The 16,316-nt window shown below is 34.6% G+C and overlaps 1 protein-coding gene across 3 annotated transcripts; it reads left to right on the top strand.

Annotated features, from left to right (window-relative positions):
• The first annotated feature begins 1,665 nt into the window (after positions 1-1,665).
• On the top strand, positions 1,666-14,771 carry LOC7457741 (pantothenate kinase 2). 3 transcript variants are annotated; one of them, XM_024586693.2, is made up of 23 exons: positions 1,666-1,830; positions 2,272-2,695; positions 5,436-5,648; positions 5,838-5,896; positions 6,488-6,604; positions 7,099-7,218; positions 7,306-7,400; positions 7,482-7,575; positions 7,752-7,883; positions 8,652-8,764; positions 8,937-9,129; positions 10,104-10,312; positions 10,675-10,719; positions 10,852-10,900; positions 11,391-11,473; positions 11,883-11,999; positions 12,418-12,481; positions 12,608-12,754; positions 12,845-13,003; positions 13,083-13,166; positions 13,676-13,870; positions 14,056-14,127; positions 14,428-14,771. In XM_024586693.2, exons 2-23 carry the CDS (start codon positions 2,320-2,322, stop codon positions 14,515-14,517), a joined length of 2,826 nt encoding a protein of 941 aa, XP_024442461.1. In that variant the 5' UTR covers positions 1,666-1,830; positions 2,272-2,319; the 3' UTR covers positions 14,518-14,771. The 3 variants fall into 3 exon arrangements, with proteins under 3 accessions (XP_024442461.1, XP_024442462.1, XP_024442463.1); XM_024586694.2 differs by having other exon boundaries at positions 1,680-1,830; positions 2,312-2,695; XM_024586695.2 differs by lacking the exons at positions 1,666-1,830; positions 2,272-2,695 and adding an exon at positions 4,997-5,176.
• Positions 14,772-16,316: the final 1,545 nt, after the last annotated feature.

Genomic DNA, 16,316 nt, shown 5'->3' with positions numbered 1-16,316 from the left:
CTTATCAATGAGAGAAAAATGATGGTGGTCTCATAAAAAATTTATGTTCAGGGAGAGATAATTTTCACTTGTAGTTCTTTCTCTCCTTGATCTATGATGATCTAGGGGTTGTTGACTTCAATTGATGGAGGGGTTTTGTAGGGAATTCATGGATGAAAAGAACGGTGGTGGTCTCATCATAAATGGAGGTCGGGGAGGGAGAAATTAAGGAGAAAAGTTTTGGTTGAGAAAGGTTGTTTGATGGTTGGCGACACTACTATTTTGGTGTTTTTGTTGGTGCTATTTTATCAGTGTTATGGTGGTGCTAGTGTGGAGATATGGAGGTTCAATTTTAGAGAGGGGGGGAGAAAAGATAAAGGGCTTAAGGTGTTATTTTTTTTGTGGGAGAGGTGAGAAGGAAGTAAATGAATAATTTCTCTTCCTTTTTTTTTTAATTAAGCACACACTTTCTCTTTACCAATGGTGGATAGGGTTTTTTCCTTGAAGGAGAGGTAAGGAGGAAGAAGATGAATAATGTTCTCTCTTTGTCTTTTTTTAGCACACTTTCTTTTTTTTCTTTTAAACTCCCTCTAAATTTTTTTTATGGTGGCTAACGGTTTTCTCCTCTTTTGCACTCCCTTTTCATTTTCTATTAATAGTCAAAAACTCTTGTCATTTTACCTCAATTACTTTGAGAGCTAGTAACCCAATTTAACTTTGATACCTTTTTTTTTTGTTTCGTGTTTCACTCGCTATCTTTTTTAATCTAATTTTTTTAATTTATTTTTGTATTTTGACTTTTTTTTAAGTCATCTATCTATAAGATAAATATAGTAAAAGATTATGAAATGGTCACATGAATATACAAAATAGTAAAAAATGCATTGAAAGTATAATTTTAGAAGTTTTTGCTTTATTTTGATTTTTTTGGAAATGAGGTTAAAAATCAAATTATGACAATTATAATGAATCTTTCTATTAACCTTTATTTTAAAGAGTTATTTTTAATTATTTATGATGTGAATGAAACTTAATAATGCATGAGTAAAAAATTTATTAAGCTTTGTTTTAATAAACATTTTTCTTAATTATAAAATATTTGTCAAAAAAAAGTTCAAATTTTGTGAATCATGTTGTTCAAAGGAGTAAAAAGTAACATAAGATAATAATAGGAAAAAAATAAGAATTCAATTTACTAATTTGATGAACTTTGATGTAGTTTTATTATTTTCAAACTTTAACATTCTTGATTTTTTAAAAAACATTTTAAAGGATTTTTAGAGTTTTTATTACTAATAATGTACTGTATAGGTTTCTATATATATAAAAAATTTGTACCACGTAGGAGTGATTTAAGAAGCAGAAGCTTATGCTATGTTATTTAGGATTTTATGTGGTTAATAAATAAGGAAATAATGGAAAAACAAGACAAACCTATTTTTTAGGTTTTAATAATTTAATAATTTTTTTAATATTGGTTTTATTTTCCTTAATTAAGGATGGTGTGAATTTACACGTTAATGTTACAGATATATTATAATGTTAATAAGTTAGTACTAATTTATATATAGTTTATGGATATTTTCATGTACTTTCTTTTTTATTTAAATTAAATATAAATAATACTGGTATAAGATGTCATTTTAATAAATAAATAAGATTTTTAAAAATTATTGAATCTTCTGAGGGCATCAAATCCACCGCGCACACACAGGGCAACTATATCCTAGCTTATCTGAAAACAAAACCGAAAGAAACTACAAACTCTGCAACTGTCTGACGATCCTTTCTGTCGTGCCCCCCAAATCCTCGTACTTGAAATCCATACAATCAAGGCACACAAACTTTAAGGTCTGCATTTTTAAAAGATGGCCTTTTAAAAAAAAAAAAAAAACCTATCTGGGTTTGCTTTGAATTCTTGAGTTTCTTTTGACTTGCATTTTTCTTTTGGTGGTTAAACTTCAGTTGTTGAGCTGTTTCTTTATTGGTTCGACCAGCAGATCAAGATGCATTATATTCTCACCACCAATATCTTAGCTTAGCTTAGGTTCTTGTTTCAATTCAATGTGGGCCGAATCACTCTGACTCTTTTCTTTTAACTCTTAGGTTCATAAAGTGAATTGCCCCATTTATTGATTGGCTCTAAAGACTTTCAATCACATGGGCATTGCAATTATCCATATTTTAGTCCATTTTGATCCAGATTTTCTATATAATAATCTTTTTTTTTAGTATAGGACAAGTGACCAAAAAGTGGAAAGTCTGACCAAAACAATTGTTGGATATGTGTAGGTTAAGGAGCAGGTGAAAAATTTCATTTGTATTTTTTCAGTTGGATTAATGGCGGGTTTAAAAGAGGACCCAATTCTTGGAATTGACGGTATCACAATAAAGGAGGAGCTTGAGATTGGTAAGCCTGAGATTGACAGGTCGAGAGAGGACCACCCAGTTCTTGAAACTGGCGGTGCAGTAATAAAAGGGGAGTCTTTGATCAACAACAGGTCTGTTATTGACAAGGTGAGAGAGGAGGGGAGCTGTGGTCAAGGTGAGAGAGACATGGTTCCTCCCATTAGCAATTCTATTCACAGGTCAGGTTCCAGACCACAGCTTGACCTTAGCAAGGCTGCAATTGAAGGGACCTTTGAGGAGAGAGATCCTACAATTCTGTTGCCTAATCAATCTGATGATATATCACATTTGGCTCTTGATATTGGAGGTAGAAGCTATTCATTATTCACTTGTGCACTTCTCTCTGTGTTTTTTTTCCCCTCGTTTTGGTGGCTTAATTATGTTTTTTTATTCTTATTCTTGCATGGGAGTTGTGTTTTTGCTTTAGTTGTTGTGAATTAGTGTCTCGTTCATTAAGTGTGATTTGGTTTTCTGTGTTTGGCTCTTTGGGAGAACGGGGCTGAAATAAAAATCTGTATTTTGGTTTGCTTCATGTTCCCACTTGCATGCGTGTTTTTCTTGTTTATTTTCTTCCTTTTCCCCCCTGTTATTCCTTTTAGACAATGTTTTCTCAAACACTTCCCTTTATTCATTTCATCTACTGCACTGAGGAACAAATTGCTTCTACACCTACATTTTGATGGTTTGTTTGCAGGAATTTGAAATGAAATTTCTAAAATTCAACTTGGTATGCATTGTATTGCCTTGTAGTATGTTATGTTCATTACACTTACTGGGGCTTTCTTTCTTTTTTTCTGTGATTTCATCTAAAGAATTTGTTTTGAATGTTATTTACGTGTATGTGAAATCTGTGAGTAATGTCCAGCATTCTGCCATGTTGAGAGAGATTCCAGAATACTTATTAATTCAGTTCATATCTTTTTCAATGTATATTTAGAGTAATAGTTTCAGCTATTCTATCTTTAACTCACAACTGCTTAAAACTGACATGGTTAGCCTTTCTTCACCGGGTGATTGTCAGTTTATAGGAAAGATATATTTTCAACCTATTCAGGTTCTGATCAGAGTTCAGCTACTTTGAAGAGTGGTCTATGGTTCTGTGTTAGTAACGATGTCAATATCAGCTTCTGGCACGATATTTGGGTTGGATCACTTCATCTGAGTGCGTCATATCCTGATTTATACAGTTTAGCTGAGGACAGACTGTAAGATAGCTGAGTTGGGTGAGTAGAAGGGTTCTCTTTCGGAATGGAAGTTTAAATGGAGTAGGGCTCTTTGGGTTTGGAAGAAACAACTGGAGGGTAATTTGTTACTTGACACATCTGCTGTTCATTTATTTTACAATCTAAGAAATAAATGTATTTGCATTCATGATGTCAAAGGTGATTACGCTGTTAGATCTTGTAGCTTCTTGATAGACCGTGTAACTCTTGGAGAGATTTCTCCAATACAATCCTTTGTCTGGAAATCTATTGCACCACCAAAAGTAGAAGCCTTTGTTTGGCTTGCTGCCATGGGGAAAGTGCAGACAAACAATTTTTTGCAGCAAATTAGAATTGTAGGCCAAGCTGCTAGCATGTGTCCTCTTGCAATTCTCATGTGAAACAGCCGATCATCTTCTTTTGCAGCAGAGACGTATGGCTGGTGTGGTCTAAAGTTATGAATTGGTGCGGATACTCTTGGTCAATTCCTAGCAGCGTGGATGGCTTTTTTCAGCAGTCGGATTTGTTTGCTCATGGTCATGTGCAAAGGAAAGTATGGTACCTGGCAATTTATGCAGTTTTATGGTTTATATGGCTAGGTAGAAATAACTTGGTGTTCAACAACGTCAATCCAATCTGGGACAATATCCTATGCTTAACTTTTCATAGGATTGCTTATTGGGTGAAATCCATTGATGAGACCTTTGTTTGCACGGGGAATGACTTAATTAAAAGTTTAGAAGGAGTTTAGAAGTGGTCAAATCCTATAAGTACATGGCCTACAATGATTTAGAAAAATGTGTAGTCATCCTAAGGCAGCAAGATGTATGGTGTAGGGCTCCCTATTTTCTCTCCCTTAAAGTCCTTTATAGATTTTGAGTCGGGAATAGAGCAGTGGCTTATTCAGCGCTATATCACAATTTATTCTCGGGCATAGCTGTTCACGAAACGTGGCATGGGACATCTGTCGACAGCGGGAGTCATCACATCCGAGCGAGAGGTCAGACTCATCCCATTCATCCTGGTCCGATCCGAACGGATCTTGTTGAATGAATTGATCCATTGTTGTATGCCCTAGTTCTTAGTTCATTTTTTCTTACTGGGACTTTCTTGTTAAATGCTTTCTTCTTTCTTGGAAAAGAAAGAGGGTTGCAACCAATGAAGACACGAGCTTGGGCACTTTCAGATGGAATGTCGATGGTTCTGCTTTGGGGAAGCCAGTAATTTCAGGCATTGGAGGTGTCCTCAGAGATCACGAGGGGAGGTTCCTTTGCGTTTTTTTCTATGCCCACTGGCATTGAGTAATCCAATGAGGTTGAAGTGCTGGCAATCAAGAGGGCTATGGAGATTAGTACTACTCTCTCTCTTGCAAATAAGATTCACCGAGTTTTCGAATCCGATTCCATGAATGCAACTCAACGGGTGAGGGGAAAAGCAGAGGGCTGGCCGTGGAGACTACACAATGCTTTCTATCTTTAGTAGTAAACTTCTATAAGCTTTAGCCGTGTAAATATAGAGGAGAATGCAGTGGCTGATTCTGTTGCTAAGCAGAGCCTAAGTAGACAAGATGAACTTCTTGCTTGGATGTAATTTAGTCTCTTGTGTTAGCTTTTTGTTGTACATTCTTTCAAGCCACTTCCTTGCTGCTTTTCCATTTTATTATGATTGATTGATTTTCATCAGAAACTAAAAAAACTCACAACTGCTTTTACCTTGTTCTGTTTTCCTTCAGTAGGTAAATTCTTCATTAAGTGTTGTTCTAAATTTTCATTTTGATGTTGAGCTGAATGTTGATAGATCACCTGTGGTATGCATGAAACATTAGTTAATGGTGTTTATCTGCAGGTTCGCTAATCAAGTTGGTGTATTTTTCAAGACACCAAGACCGACCAACTAATGATAAGAGGAAGAAGACAGGGAAGGAAAGATTTGGAATTGCCAATGGTTATAGGAGAAGCTACCCCATTCTTGGAGGGAGACTTCATTTTGTCAAGTTTGAGACAAGCAAGATCAATGAATGCTTAGATTTTATTTCTTCCAAGCAGCTTCACTGTGGTGGTATGCTTTCTCTGACTTATTGATCTTTCTTCAACTAATATCTTGTCATAGGAAGCAGACCATATTGCTTTGAAGTTTCACTTGTTTTTTTGACTTCTTCCAAGTTACCAACTTCATTTTCATTACCCGTTTCTTTTCCTTTTGTTCCCTATTTTTTCTTGATAACCCTGGTGATTTTCTTGCGAATAGGCATGGATTCACATAGTTGGCATTCTGAGACCTCACCCAATGGCAATGCTGTAATTAAGGTGAACTTTGTTTTTTCTCAGTAAATTCTGCAGGGGGTACTTTTGCATTACTTGTGGTTCAAATACCACCTTTATTGAAATTAGGAGGTAATACATGTGTAATCTGTAAAGAAGATGTTAGTAACTGAGGGAAAGGAATTTCAGAAGAAGTTTTTCATCTTTTCGTTAAGATATAGTTTAACCTGGTTTTAGCAATTTCCTTGCATTGGAATCAAAATATGTTGGAGAATTTGTTACTGCTAAACACGACAATGCTACTTGCTCCTTTGGTTATGCAATTAGACTTTGTATTAAACCCACATTCTTATACCACGGTTCTATGAATTTGTGAGTACCTTTTCAAGCCTCAAATTTGAAGCGAGGTAGAAAAACCGGGTGTTAAACCCACCCTCTCTAGTTATTCTTTAATCATGTGCAAATTATGACTTCCTTGCTTCTTAATTCATGATTTTAATAGCACAGCCAGTCATCAGTATACAATATGAAGGAGAAAACTTTATAATAAAGACTCAAATCATCTAATTTATACTAGTCAATGTCTATTCATACTTGTTTGGCTCTAACAGATATTCCTGTTGATTTTCTGAGAAGGCCACTGGCGGCGGGGCATACAAGTTTGCAGACCTCTTCAAGGAAAGGCTTGGGGTTAGTCTTGACAAGGAAGATGAGATGGATTGTCTTGTGGCAGGAGCCAACTTTTTGCTTAAGGTGGGATCTTGAATTCCTATTACCACATTTTTTCTAATTCTTGTTAAGTACTTTAATTTGCTCATGTTTTTTGAAAAAGGATGATTTCTGATAAGTAGTTTGTGTTTGTGCACTCTTTAAACTTGCTGATTTTTGAAGTATTTGAACTTCTGTTTTGCCTTTTCTTTTATGGTGAGAAGAAGAGAGTATTTCTTATTGGAAAGATGCCATCAGCATTGAGTTTAAGTCTTGCTCTTAACTATTATAGCATAGTAGATTGTTCCTATCTTCATTTGAATATGATGAAACTTCCGTTCTTGTTACAATTGGAATGATGGAACTGCTATTGGTTTGTTGGCCAACTTCATCAACAAATTTGTCTTCTCTATCACAGTATTTTTTTTCACATGCTAGCTTTGTAAGCATTTTTTACATGCTTTTGTTTGGTCCACAATTTATTTTCTATTTTCAAATATATGTTAACCCCATAGCTCTTTGAACCAACTTTTGAGTAGGCTATTCGCCATGAAGCTTTCACACACATGGAGGGCCAGAAAGAGTTTGTGCAGATTGATCAGAATGATCTGTTCCCTTATCTTCTTGTTAACATTGGATCTGGTGTTAGTATGATCAAGGTAAATTAGTCTTTTTCTCAGTTTGTTATTTTCACTTTAAGTATGGTAAAAACTCATAAAGAATAAACATGCCCTTGATTTTTGTAGGTTGATGGGGATGGGAAGTTTGAACGAGTCAGTGGCACAAATGTTGGTGGTGGTACTTACTGGGGCTTGGGAAGGCTGTTAACCAAGTGCAAGAGGTCATTATGATATCTAATCTTTCTATACATTCACTATTTCAGAAATATGGTTAAGGTTTACTTTATTCATTTCCTTCTCAGTTTCGATGAGTTGCTAGAGCTGAGTCAAAGGGGTGATAATAGAACAATTGATATGCTGGTCGGTGATATTTATGGTGGTATGGATTATAATAAGGTATACTCTTCGTTTGTTCATTCCTTTCACTATAGCTGTTAGTAACACGTTGTGAAACTGCAAGGCACTCACTGTGAATTGTCATCAAGATCCATATTTGGGAATTATGTTGGTGTTTTTTTTATAAAAAAAAATTCAATATGTTATGGTGATCATGTATAATCATATCCTTATAGATTGGTCTCTCAGCATCAACCATCGCTTCTAGTTTTGGCAAGACTATATCTGAAAAGAAGGAACTCGCAGACTACAGACCTGAAGATATTTCCCTGTCCCTCTTGCGAATGATTTCATATAACATTGGGCAGGTGAGTTGCATAAACGATTCTGTTATGCAAATTTTTCCATAGAAAGAATGTCTTGGAATGATGATAAAGCCATGTGTGCTATAGATAGTTATTTATTTTGTCATTTGACATTAGTTTTGTAATTAACTTATCTTCTATATCATTATTGTTTTTTTACTTGACTGTATTAATAGTAATATTACAGCCTGTTTTAAGTTTTGAGAACAGTTACAGGTTTGAAGTGCCTGACAATTGACACGTAGGAAGTTTTTTTTTTTTTTTTTTTTTAAGTTTCAAGTGAAGGAAATGACTCCATTTGGTGAATAAAAACCTACAACCTCTTGGGGGGGAAATGTATACCTTTCCCCTTAATTGTAGAATGTGGTTATGGACAAGTTTTGGCATATATGATAATTGTATAAAGTCTGAATTCTCTTTCAACCGATACTTTTGCTGCTAGTATAATTATCGTCTTTAAACCTGAAATTGGAGCCTTTTACCTTTGAGTAGCCCTCTTCATGCACAACTTTGATCAGACAATTTAATTGCATGTTTAGTGAATATTTTTCAATTCTCAAGGGGAAATTCAATAACTATAGATTGTGTGATGCCTTTTCTAGTAATACCTGCTAGTCATGAACTCTAGGGACATGTTTTTAGATATCACGGATCGTGTCATGTTTGTTGGTAAGCAATTTTGATTTTTTGAGTTGATTGTCTGGTATTATTATGTTAGGTAACTTACTGACTAATTGACATGAATGTGGTGGCTGTCTTTCTTGTATGCAGATTTCATACCTGAATGCACTTCGATTTGGGCTTAAACGAATCTTCTTTGGAGGGTTTTTTATTAGGGGTCATGCATATACAATGGATACAATTTCCTTTGCTGTTCATTTCTGGTGAGTTTTTTTTCCAAGGTTTAAACTTTTGTCTGATCAAAGTAAGTTTGATAATAGATAGTGATGTTGTTTACATGAATGCTACTGCTTCCTTGCTATTTTTGTTTCCATGATTTGGCTCTCTTTATTCGTTTTTTTTTTTCTTCTTCTTTTTTCCATATTCATTGTCTAGGTCAAAAGGAGAGGCACAGGCAATGTTTTTGCGGCATGAAGGGTTTCTGGGAGCTTTAGGAGCATTTATGAGCTATGAAAAGCATGGTCTTGATGACTTGATGGTCCATCAGTTAGTTGAAAGGTTCCCTATGGGTGCACCATATACTGGAGGAAAGATTCATGGGCCACCACTCGGGGATTTGAATGAGAAGGCAAGTGCAGTTCAGTTTTGAAACATATGACCTAGACTGGCAACTGCCTTGAAATATTTGGGCTGGTTCATGATTTTTTGAATGTTCAAAATGCAGGGTAGTCTTGCATTAAACATAATGGTAGCTGGTCGCCCTGACCTAATTTCTTGAAAGCCGATCTCTATGTATAAACATTTCACAGTTTTGTCATATATTACCTTAATTACATTTGATAATTCAGGAGAACCCCACTATCTGTGAAATCTTTGTTTATCTAGGGATGTCACGCATATTAGTTGCCAAAAGTAACTCCATTATGTTGATTCCTTGGTTAACTTTTTTTTTCCCATTATACTAGACACAGAAGAGATATCAAATAGGAATAGATTCTTGAAGCAACTATATAGGCATTTATACAGTGAAATGAAAAAGGAAAAGGAAAAGGAAAAGTAAAGAAAAAGGATATATAGTGGACTAACTTGATAGCCATGAGGTAAAAGGTAGAATCTTTAGATGCTTCTTAATAACCTTTCAAGCTCAGCAATGTGATTGAATAATTGGCAACTAGAAACAATGTCTCACCTAATTACCTTCATGGAAAGCTAATTTATATTTTTTTTTCAGCTTTTTAGGATGCAAAGTACTCCTTTACATAGACCATCTTAATATAGGAAATTCATGGAGATACAGATATCTGTTTTTGAGGTTGTGGATAAGGCTTCATGAGCTTTCTTCCTCCTAGATCTGAGTGACAACTAGCTGCTTCTCATCAGTGAGTGTAGTCCATGTGAACTTCCTGACTGGAAAACTTGTTTATCATTTTAATGTCTTCTAGCAAGAAAAACTTTGATAATGGTTCAGAAGATAGAAGAAGTTTGCTCTAGCCTTTTGACTCAAGCACTAGATACCCTTTTTTCTTGCAAGAACATGTATATGTACACATGCACCTGTTTGAATTGGACCTTATACATGGTTTATTGTTGATTCAAATGCAGATTTCATGGATGGAAAAGTTTGTGCAGAAGGGAACCGAGATTACTGCACCTGTACCAATGGATCCACCTGGAACCACAGGGCTTGGTGGGTTTGAAGTTCCTTCATCCAAAGGTGGTACTCTACGTTCTGATGCCAGTGCATTAAACGTTGGTGTTCTGCATCTTGTACCCACACTGGAGGTGTTTTCACAGTTGGCAGACCCAAAAATGTATGCAAAATTGTACATTGATTTTGCTAAATACTTCATTAGATAATCTCTCTTAACATAATTCTGAGTGGTTTGATTCAATTATTAAATTAGTACCCTAGAATAATATCTTATGCCTTTATGGTATTGACTTATCCCCCATTAACATGTAGTTGCCAACACATTGGGGAGCAAAAATATTGTACAGAGAAGTTTTTCTGTTTATTCTTAAAGAATTCAAATTTTTTAATAAGAGTATAGCTTGAATTTGCAAAAAGAAAATAGAAAAATTGTTTCCTTTTTTACTGCTATGCAATGAATATGTGATTCATCAGTTAGCCCTCCATCTAACTTTGTGAAGCAAACTTATTTGATTCCAACAGGTACGAGCCTAACACTATCGACCTTTCAGATCACAATGAATTAGAGTGAGTGAACTCTGGGAACATGCTACATATTTTGATAATCCCTGATTAGAACTAGTTACTGTACAGTTTACCTCCCGCTTTCACATATGCATTATAGGAAGGTTTCTTGGCTGATTTTGTATGCCAATGTAGGTATTGGTTCACTGTGCTGTCCGAGCATTTGTCAGATCTTGTTGATAAGGTAAACACCTATTTGTCATTAATCTCTCTCACTTGCTCACTCATGCACACACCCATGCATGTGTACACATATACCGGTGTGTGCAGAGTCAGACATGCATTAGCCTATGAAACTTTTGTACTCTAGTATTAACCACAACATTACGAATATGTAGCCCCATATAATGTAATTGGCATGGTTCTTGAAATTGAAGATCTCGTGTCAAGGAGGAAATAATTTAGTTTCTTGTTGATTGAAAGGTCAATAACAAATTATGGTCCCACATGAGGTCATGGGGGTGGAACTATGGGGATAGCCCTATCCCACAACATTTTCACATATAGTGACTGCTTTCAAGCCTCAAATCCAAGTGGTTACAAGCCCAAGACTATTGCCATCTTGACAGACAATGCCCTTTAATTTCTTTTTTTGATTATTTAGAAAAATAAGAAGTTTGATTGTCCCTCATGTCATTATTATTTTATAAAGAGCTTAATATGAAATATTGTAGGCAGTGGCTAGTGAAGGTGGAACAGATGATGCTAAAAGAAGAGGTGATGCTTTTGCTCGTGCATTTTCTGCTCACTTGGCAAGGTAATTAGAATGATGGTAAACCTTCTAATATGTTATTTTTATACATATATTGCATAGTTTCTAAGTTCTAAAGTTGGAACTTCAAGTATGTTGGTTGACTTGTAATATAATGCTTTTTAATACGGGACTGCAGTGCCGGACCGGTCCCATCCTTGCATTTTCTACTGTTTTGTTGATATCGATGATTTACTATTGAACACCCCATGCCCTCAATTTTCAGCACACTCTTGTTTGATTCTTTTGGGACGCAAAATTGCCTTGTTTCAAATCATTGGCACAATAAGAAATTTGCAGCTTCATTTTTTTTATTGTTTTGTTTTGTTGTTCAGATTGGGTATCTTTCTTGAAATTATTTTTATATTTTGAAGGTCATTTTTCTTCGTTTACCAATTTCCAACCCACTATATAGGTTAATGGAGGAGCCTGCAGCATATGGGAAGTTAGGATTGGCCAATCTTTTGGAACTAAGGGAAGAGTGCTTGAGAGAATTCCAATTCGTTGACGTCTACAGAAGCATAAAACAAAGGTAACCACATTCTTTCTCAAACCACCTGGCGAAATTATGTGAACTTGGTTTCTCTCAATTCTTTTGCAACATTGTTTATGTTTTACACATTAATTTGCTCAGAGTCCATACAACACGAGGCATATCCATGCCAGAGTGGGAAATGTTAAGGTGCCTATTGTGTTATCATAATACAAGCTCAACATGATTTTCTGTAATTGAAAATAAAATTATATTCCTATTGCTTCCAAATGTACTCTGCCAGATCACTTCCTGTATTATCCAACTTGTTAATGATATATTTTATGCAATTTTCTTAACATCTGAAAAGCTATAAGTATGAGGATAAAGAGGATGTAGCATCACGGTTATAGTGTGTGCATACAAACTTTTTTTCTTCTGGTTCCCTTATTAATTCTTGGTTTTTTAATGCAAACAGGGAAAATGAGGCATCACTTGCTGTGTTACCTGACCTGTTGGCGGAGCTTGATAGCATGACAGAGGCATCCCCATTTTTCTTTTCCTAATTGGAATTAAGAGTTTTAACAGTGTGAAATGATGTCCTATATGAATGACAGAAATTTTGGGCTGTCATGTGTTGATCACCTAAACTCCTCTCTATCTTGCAGGAGACAAGATTGCTTACATTAATTGAAGGTGTTCTAGCTGCAAACATATTTGACTGGGGATCTCGTGCTTGTGTGGAACTCTATCATAAAGGAACAATTATAGAAATCTATAGAATGAGTCGCAATAAAATGCAAAGACCTTGGCGGGTAAATGGAAATAAATATATATATTTTGTCTAGGGAATACATGATTTGCATTTTATGTTGAAGAAATTATTTGCTTGTATTGTTATCCAGGTGGATGACTTTGATGTATTCAAAGAAAGAATGTTGGGGTCTGGAGATAAGAAGCCTCGCCCCCATAAGCGAGCTTTACTTTTTGTGGACAACTCAGGTGCTGATGTTGTTTTAGGGATGCTTCCCCTAGCACGGGAGCTCCTCCAACGTGGAACTGAGGTAAGTTTGCTTTTCTATGATGCTAGTGAAAAAAGGCTTTTAAATGATTTGTGCGCTACCCATCATTTTGTTTATTCAGGTTGTTTTGGTTGCGAACTCCCTTCCTGCACTAAATGATGTAACTGCTATGGAGCTTCCTGACATTGTAGCTGAGGCTGCAAAGGTTTGTAAACATTCTTGATGATTTGGAAACTTCTCATCTCACTCTTTTTTCATGTGTTTGTCGGAGTGTCTTAGTTTTTCTGGTTGTTTTTGTTCTTCTTCGTGTTCGCATGAAATATGCGGTTGCATATCTGTTTTTCTTTATCAAACTGATAAATGTCCAGTCATTTGTTTACTCTCTTTCTGCGCATTTTATTGATGTATTTGTAAAACTCACCATGAAAATTAGAAATGTTCCAATTCGTGTTAGTGCTCCTGCTTTATTTTAGTCAACTGAAGAACTGCACATTTATGACCATGGTTAAAGAAATTGATTACAGAATTTTGGGGGGTAAATTCAGGAAGGAGAAAAGATGTAACTCATAGTCTTCATTGCATGAAGGTTTAATGAACTAGTATCAGTGTTGGAGATGCGGAACCCAATGCTGTTGGTAGCATTTACTTGAACAATGCCATGAAATTATGCATTTAAACAAAAGTGAGGAAACTGACTCTCCTATTATTCCACAGCATTGTGACATTCTTCGCAGAGCTGCTGAAGCAGGTGGCCTACTTGTTGATGCAATGATAAACACTTCAGATGGTTCTAAAGAGAATTCCTCCTCGGTCCCCTTGATGGTTGTTGAGAATGGGTGTGGGAGTCCATGCATAGATTTGAGGCAGGTCAGCTCTGAGCTCGCTGCTGCTGCAAAGGATGCTGATTTGGTATGACTCTGGTTGCTATTATCTAAACCCTTGTCAGTGCTTAACCATGTAAAAGTCCCCATGTCAAGTATATCTGTTTCCCTTGCCTTCGTGTTTTCCTCACTTTCTAAAAAAACCGTTTCAAGCATAAAATTGAGCACATATGAGTGCAACTGTTATCACATGTTGGAGTTTGTGCTCTGCAGATTATATTGGAAGGCATGGGTAGAGCTCTTCACACCAATTTCAATGCTCGGTTTAAATGTGAAGCTTTGAAGGTAATAAAATACTCTATGGAGACATAAAATGGTGGTTTTCTTTTACGATTTCCCAGTGCTTCATGCCTGACCTTGTGGTAGTTATTGAGGCTATATGGGCACATCCAACGAGACTTTGAGCTTTAAAAATGCCCTTCTTGATACTCACTAGTTTTACTTCTGACATTCAAGATTTTTGGGAAAATGGCATTCAAGACGCCAGCATCTGGCTTCTTTTGAAGTCTTGTCGTCTCTATCTTGACTTTCGAGTATTCCTTTCAACACCATCTAATGTGTGCACGTACGTACCTTATTATGCAGCTTGCAATGGTGAAGAATCAGAGGCTTGCAGAAAAATTGATCAAAGGAAACATATATGACTGTGTGTGCAGATACGAACCAGCCAGTTGAAATCTTCTCAAGTTCTTTTCAATCAGGATGTTATCATTCTGCAACTGAAGAAACAGAAAAGACAATCTCCTCATAAGTTAACCATGGAGAGGTTGTCACGAGTCCAACTTTATTATGTAGGAAATGGGGTAGTAAAAAAATGGAAATAAACAGAAGGGAGATGAAGGGATAGGCCTATACATCTGATTCTCCATCCTGTCTTGATTAGTCAATTTAGATAATAAAGAAACCATCCAAGTCGTGATTTCTAGTTATATCAGCACGATTCTTGAATTATGTTGGATATTTTTTAATGCATTATTGCATTTAGATAAAATCGAAAAAAAAAATAAAGTAGTAGTAAACCATATTTAAAGAGTAATCAACATATCCGTTGTGTTATGTTTATAACAAAATAATCTAAAAGCGAAAGGGATAGAAACATTGTATTTACTGTAGCTATTGTGGATTCATGATTTTTTTTTAGTTTAATGATTTTTATTGTAGATTCATGATTTTGCTCGGCTGACTGGTGGGGGTAGGAGAGACTTTTCATTTTTTAATAAATAGTAAAATGATAGAAATACCTTTCGAGTAAAAAATCTTAGACTTAGATTTTTATTTTTTCAAGCATAATTAAATTAATTACTTGCCTTTAAAGTCAAAGAAACTTTAGCTTTTGACCAAGAATTTTTTTTTTTTTTTGTCTTGGGGTTTGGGCTAAAAAGTAAGTTTGTCTTTTACATTATAATAAATAATTTGTAAAATTATTGATATGTGTATTGCTTGATGATTGTTGGTCACTGGTTTTTTTTGGCATCATTTAATGGTCAAACTATAAATTTTGAGGTGACGTTCAATTTATCTTGAAATTTTTTTTATAATTGGCAGATGCATATTGTTAATAGATATACAGTTTGATGATGACAATTTTTTTTTAATTTTTTTTTTACCTTTAGATTTTCGAACTTGACCTCCAAATTTTCAGAACATCCATTCAATTTTATTTTATTTTTAAATTTGATTTTTATTATTTTTATTTTTATTTTTTATCCTTGGATTTTTTTGTAGAGTTTTGATTTTTTTTTCACAATTTCATCATTTAATCCTAATTTTTCATGAGTTGTTTTTTCACTTTAATCCTCATTTTTTTGTTAATCCTTTTGTGCATTTTTTATTGGATTTCAATTTTATCCCTCAATCTAAATTTATGATATATTATTTTTTCAATTTGGTGCTTATTCGTTTGATTTTTTTTTGTCATTTTACTCAAAAAAATTTATTTCAAATTTCACCCTTCAATTGAAGATTTATAGATGCTCTAAATTATTTTTTATTTCAATTTTTATCCTCATTTTTTTAATTATTTTTTTAATTATTTTGTATTATTGATTTTTTCCCTAATTTTTTTCTTCAATGTTTGATTTGTTAGGGATTGAGTTTCGTGGTTTTTTCATACATGGTGCTTCCGATTTAATAATCCGAGTCACGAGTTTAAAATATTAATGGTGATCAATATCTTTTTTTTGTTTTATTTTCTTTTTTAATTTTATCATGACTCAATTTTTATTGTCTAGGTTACATTTTTTTCGAGTGGATTCAAACTTTTTTTTTATATATACAATTTCATCTTTTAAGGGTTGTTTTTCCAAGTTGTCATGATCCATTTTAATTTTTTTACTTTTTATTTGTTTAGTAATTATTTTTTTATCATTTAATTAAAATAAAATTAATTTATTAAACAGTATTGGCCTATAACTCGAATCATTGATTTTTCTTCTCATTAAAATGCGATCACAGCATCTAAACATTGATTTTTA

The sequence above is a fragment of the Populus trichocarpa genome, chromosome 15, assembly GCF_000002775.5.
Source record: "Populus trichocarpa isolate Nisqually-1 chromosome 15, P.trichocarpa_v4.1, whole genome shotgun sequence".
Lineage (NCBI taxonomy): Eukaryota > Viridiplantae > Streptophyta > Magnoliopsida > Malpighiales > Salicaceae > Populus > Populus trichocarpa.
The sequence above is the reverse complement of the archived record's forward strand: the minus strand, read 5'-3'. Positions and strand labels throughout refer to the sequence as shown.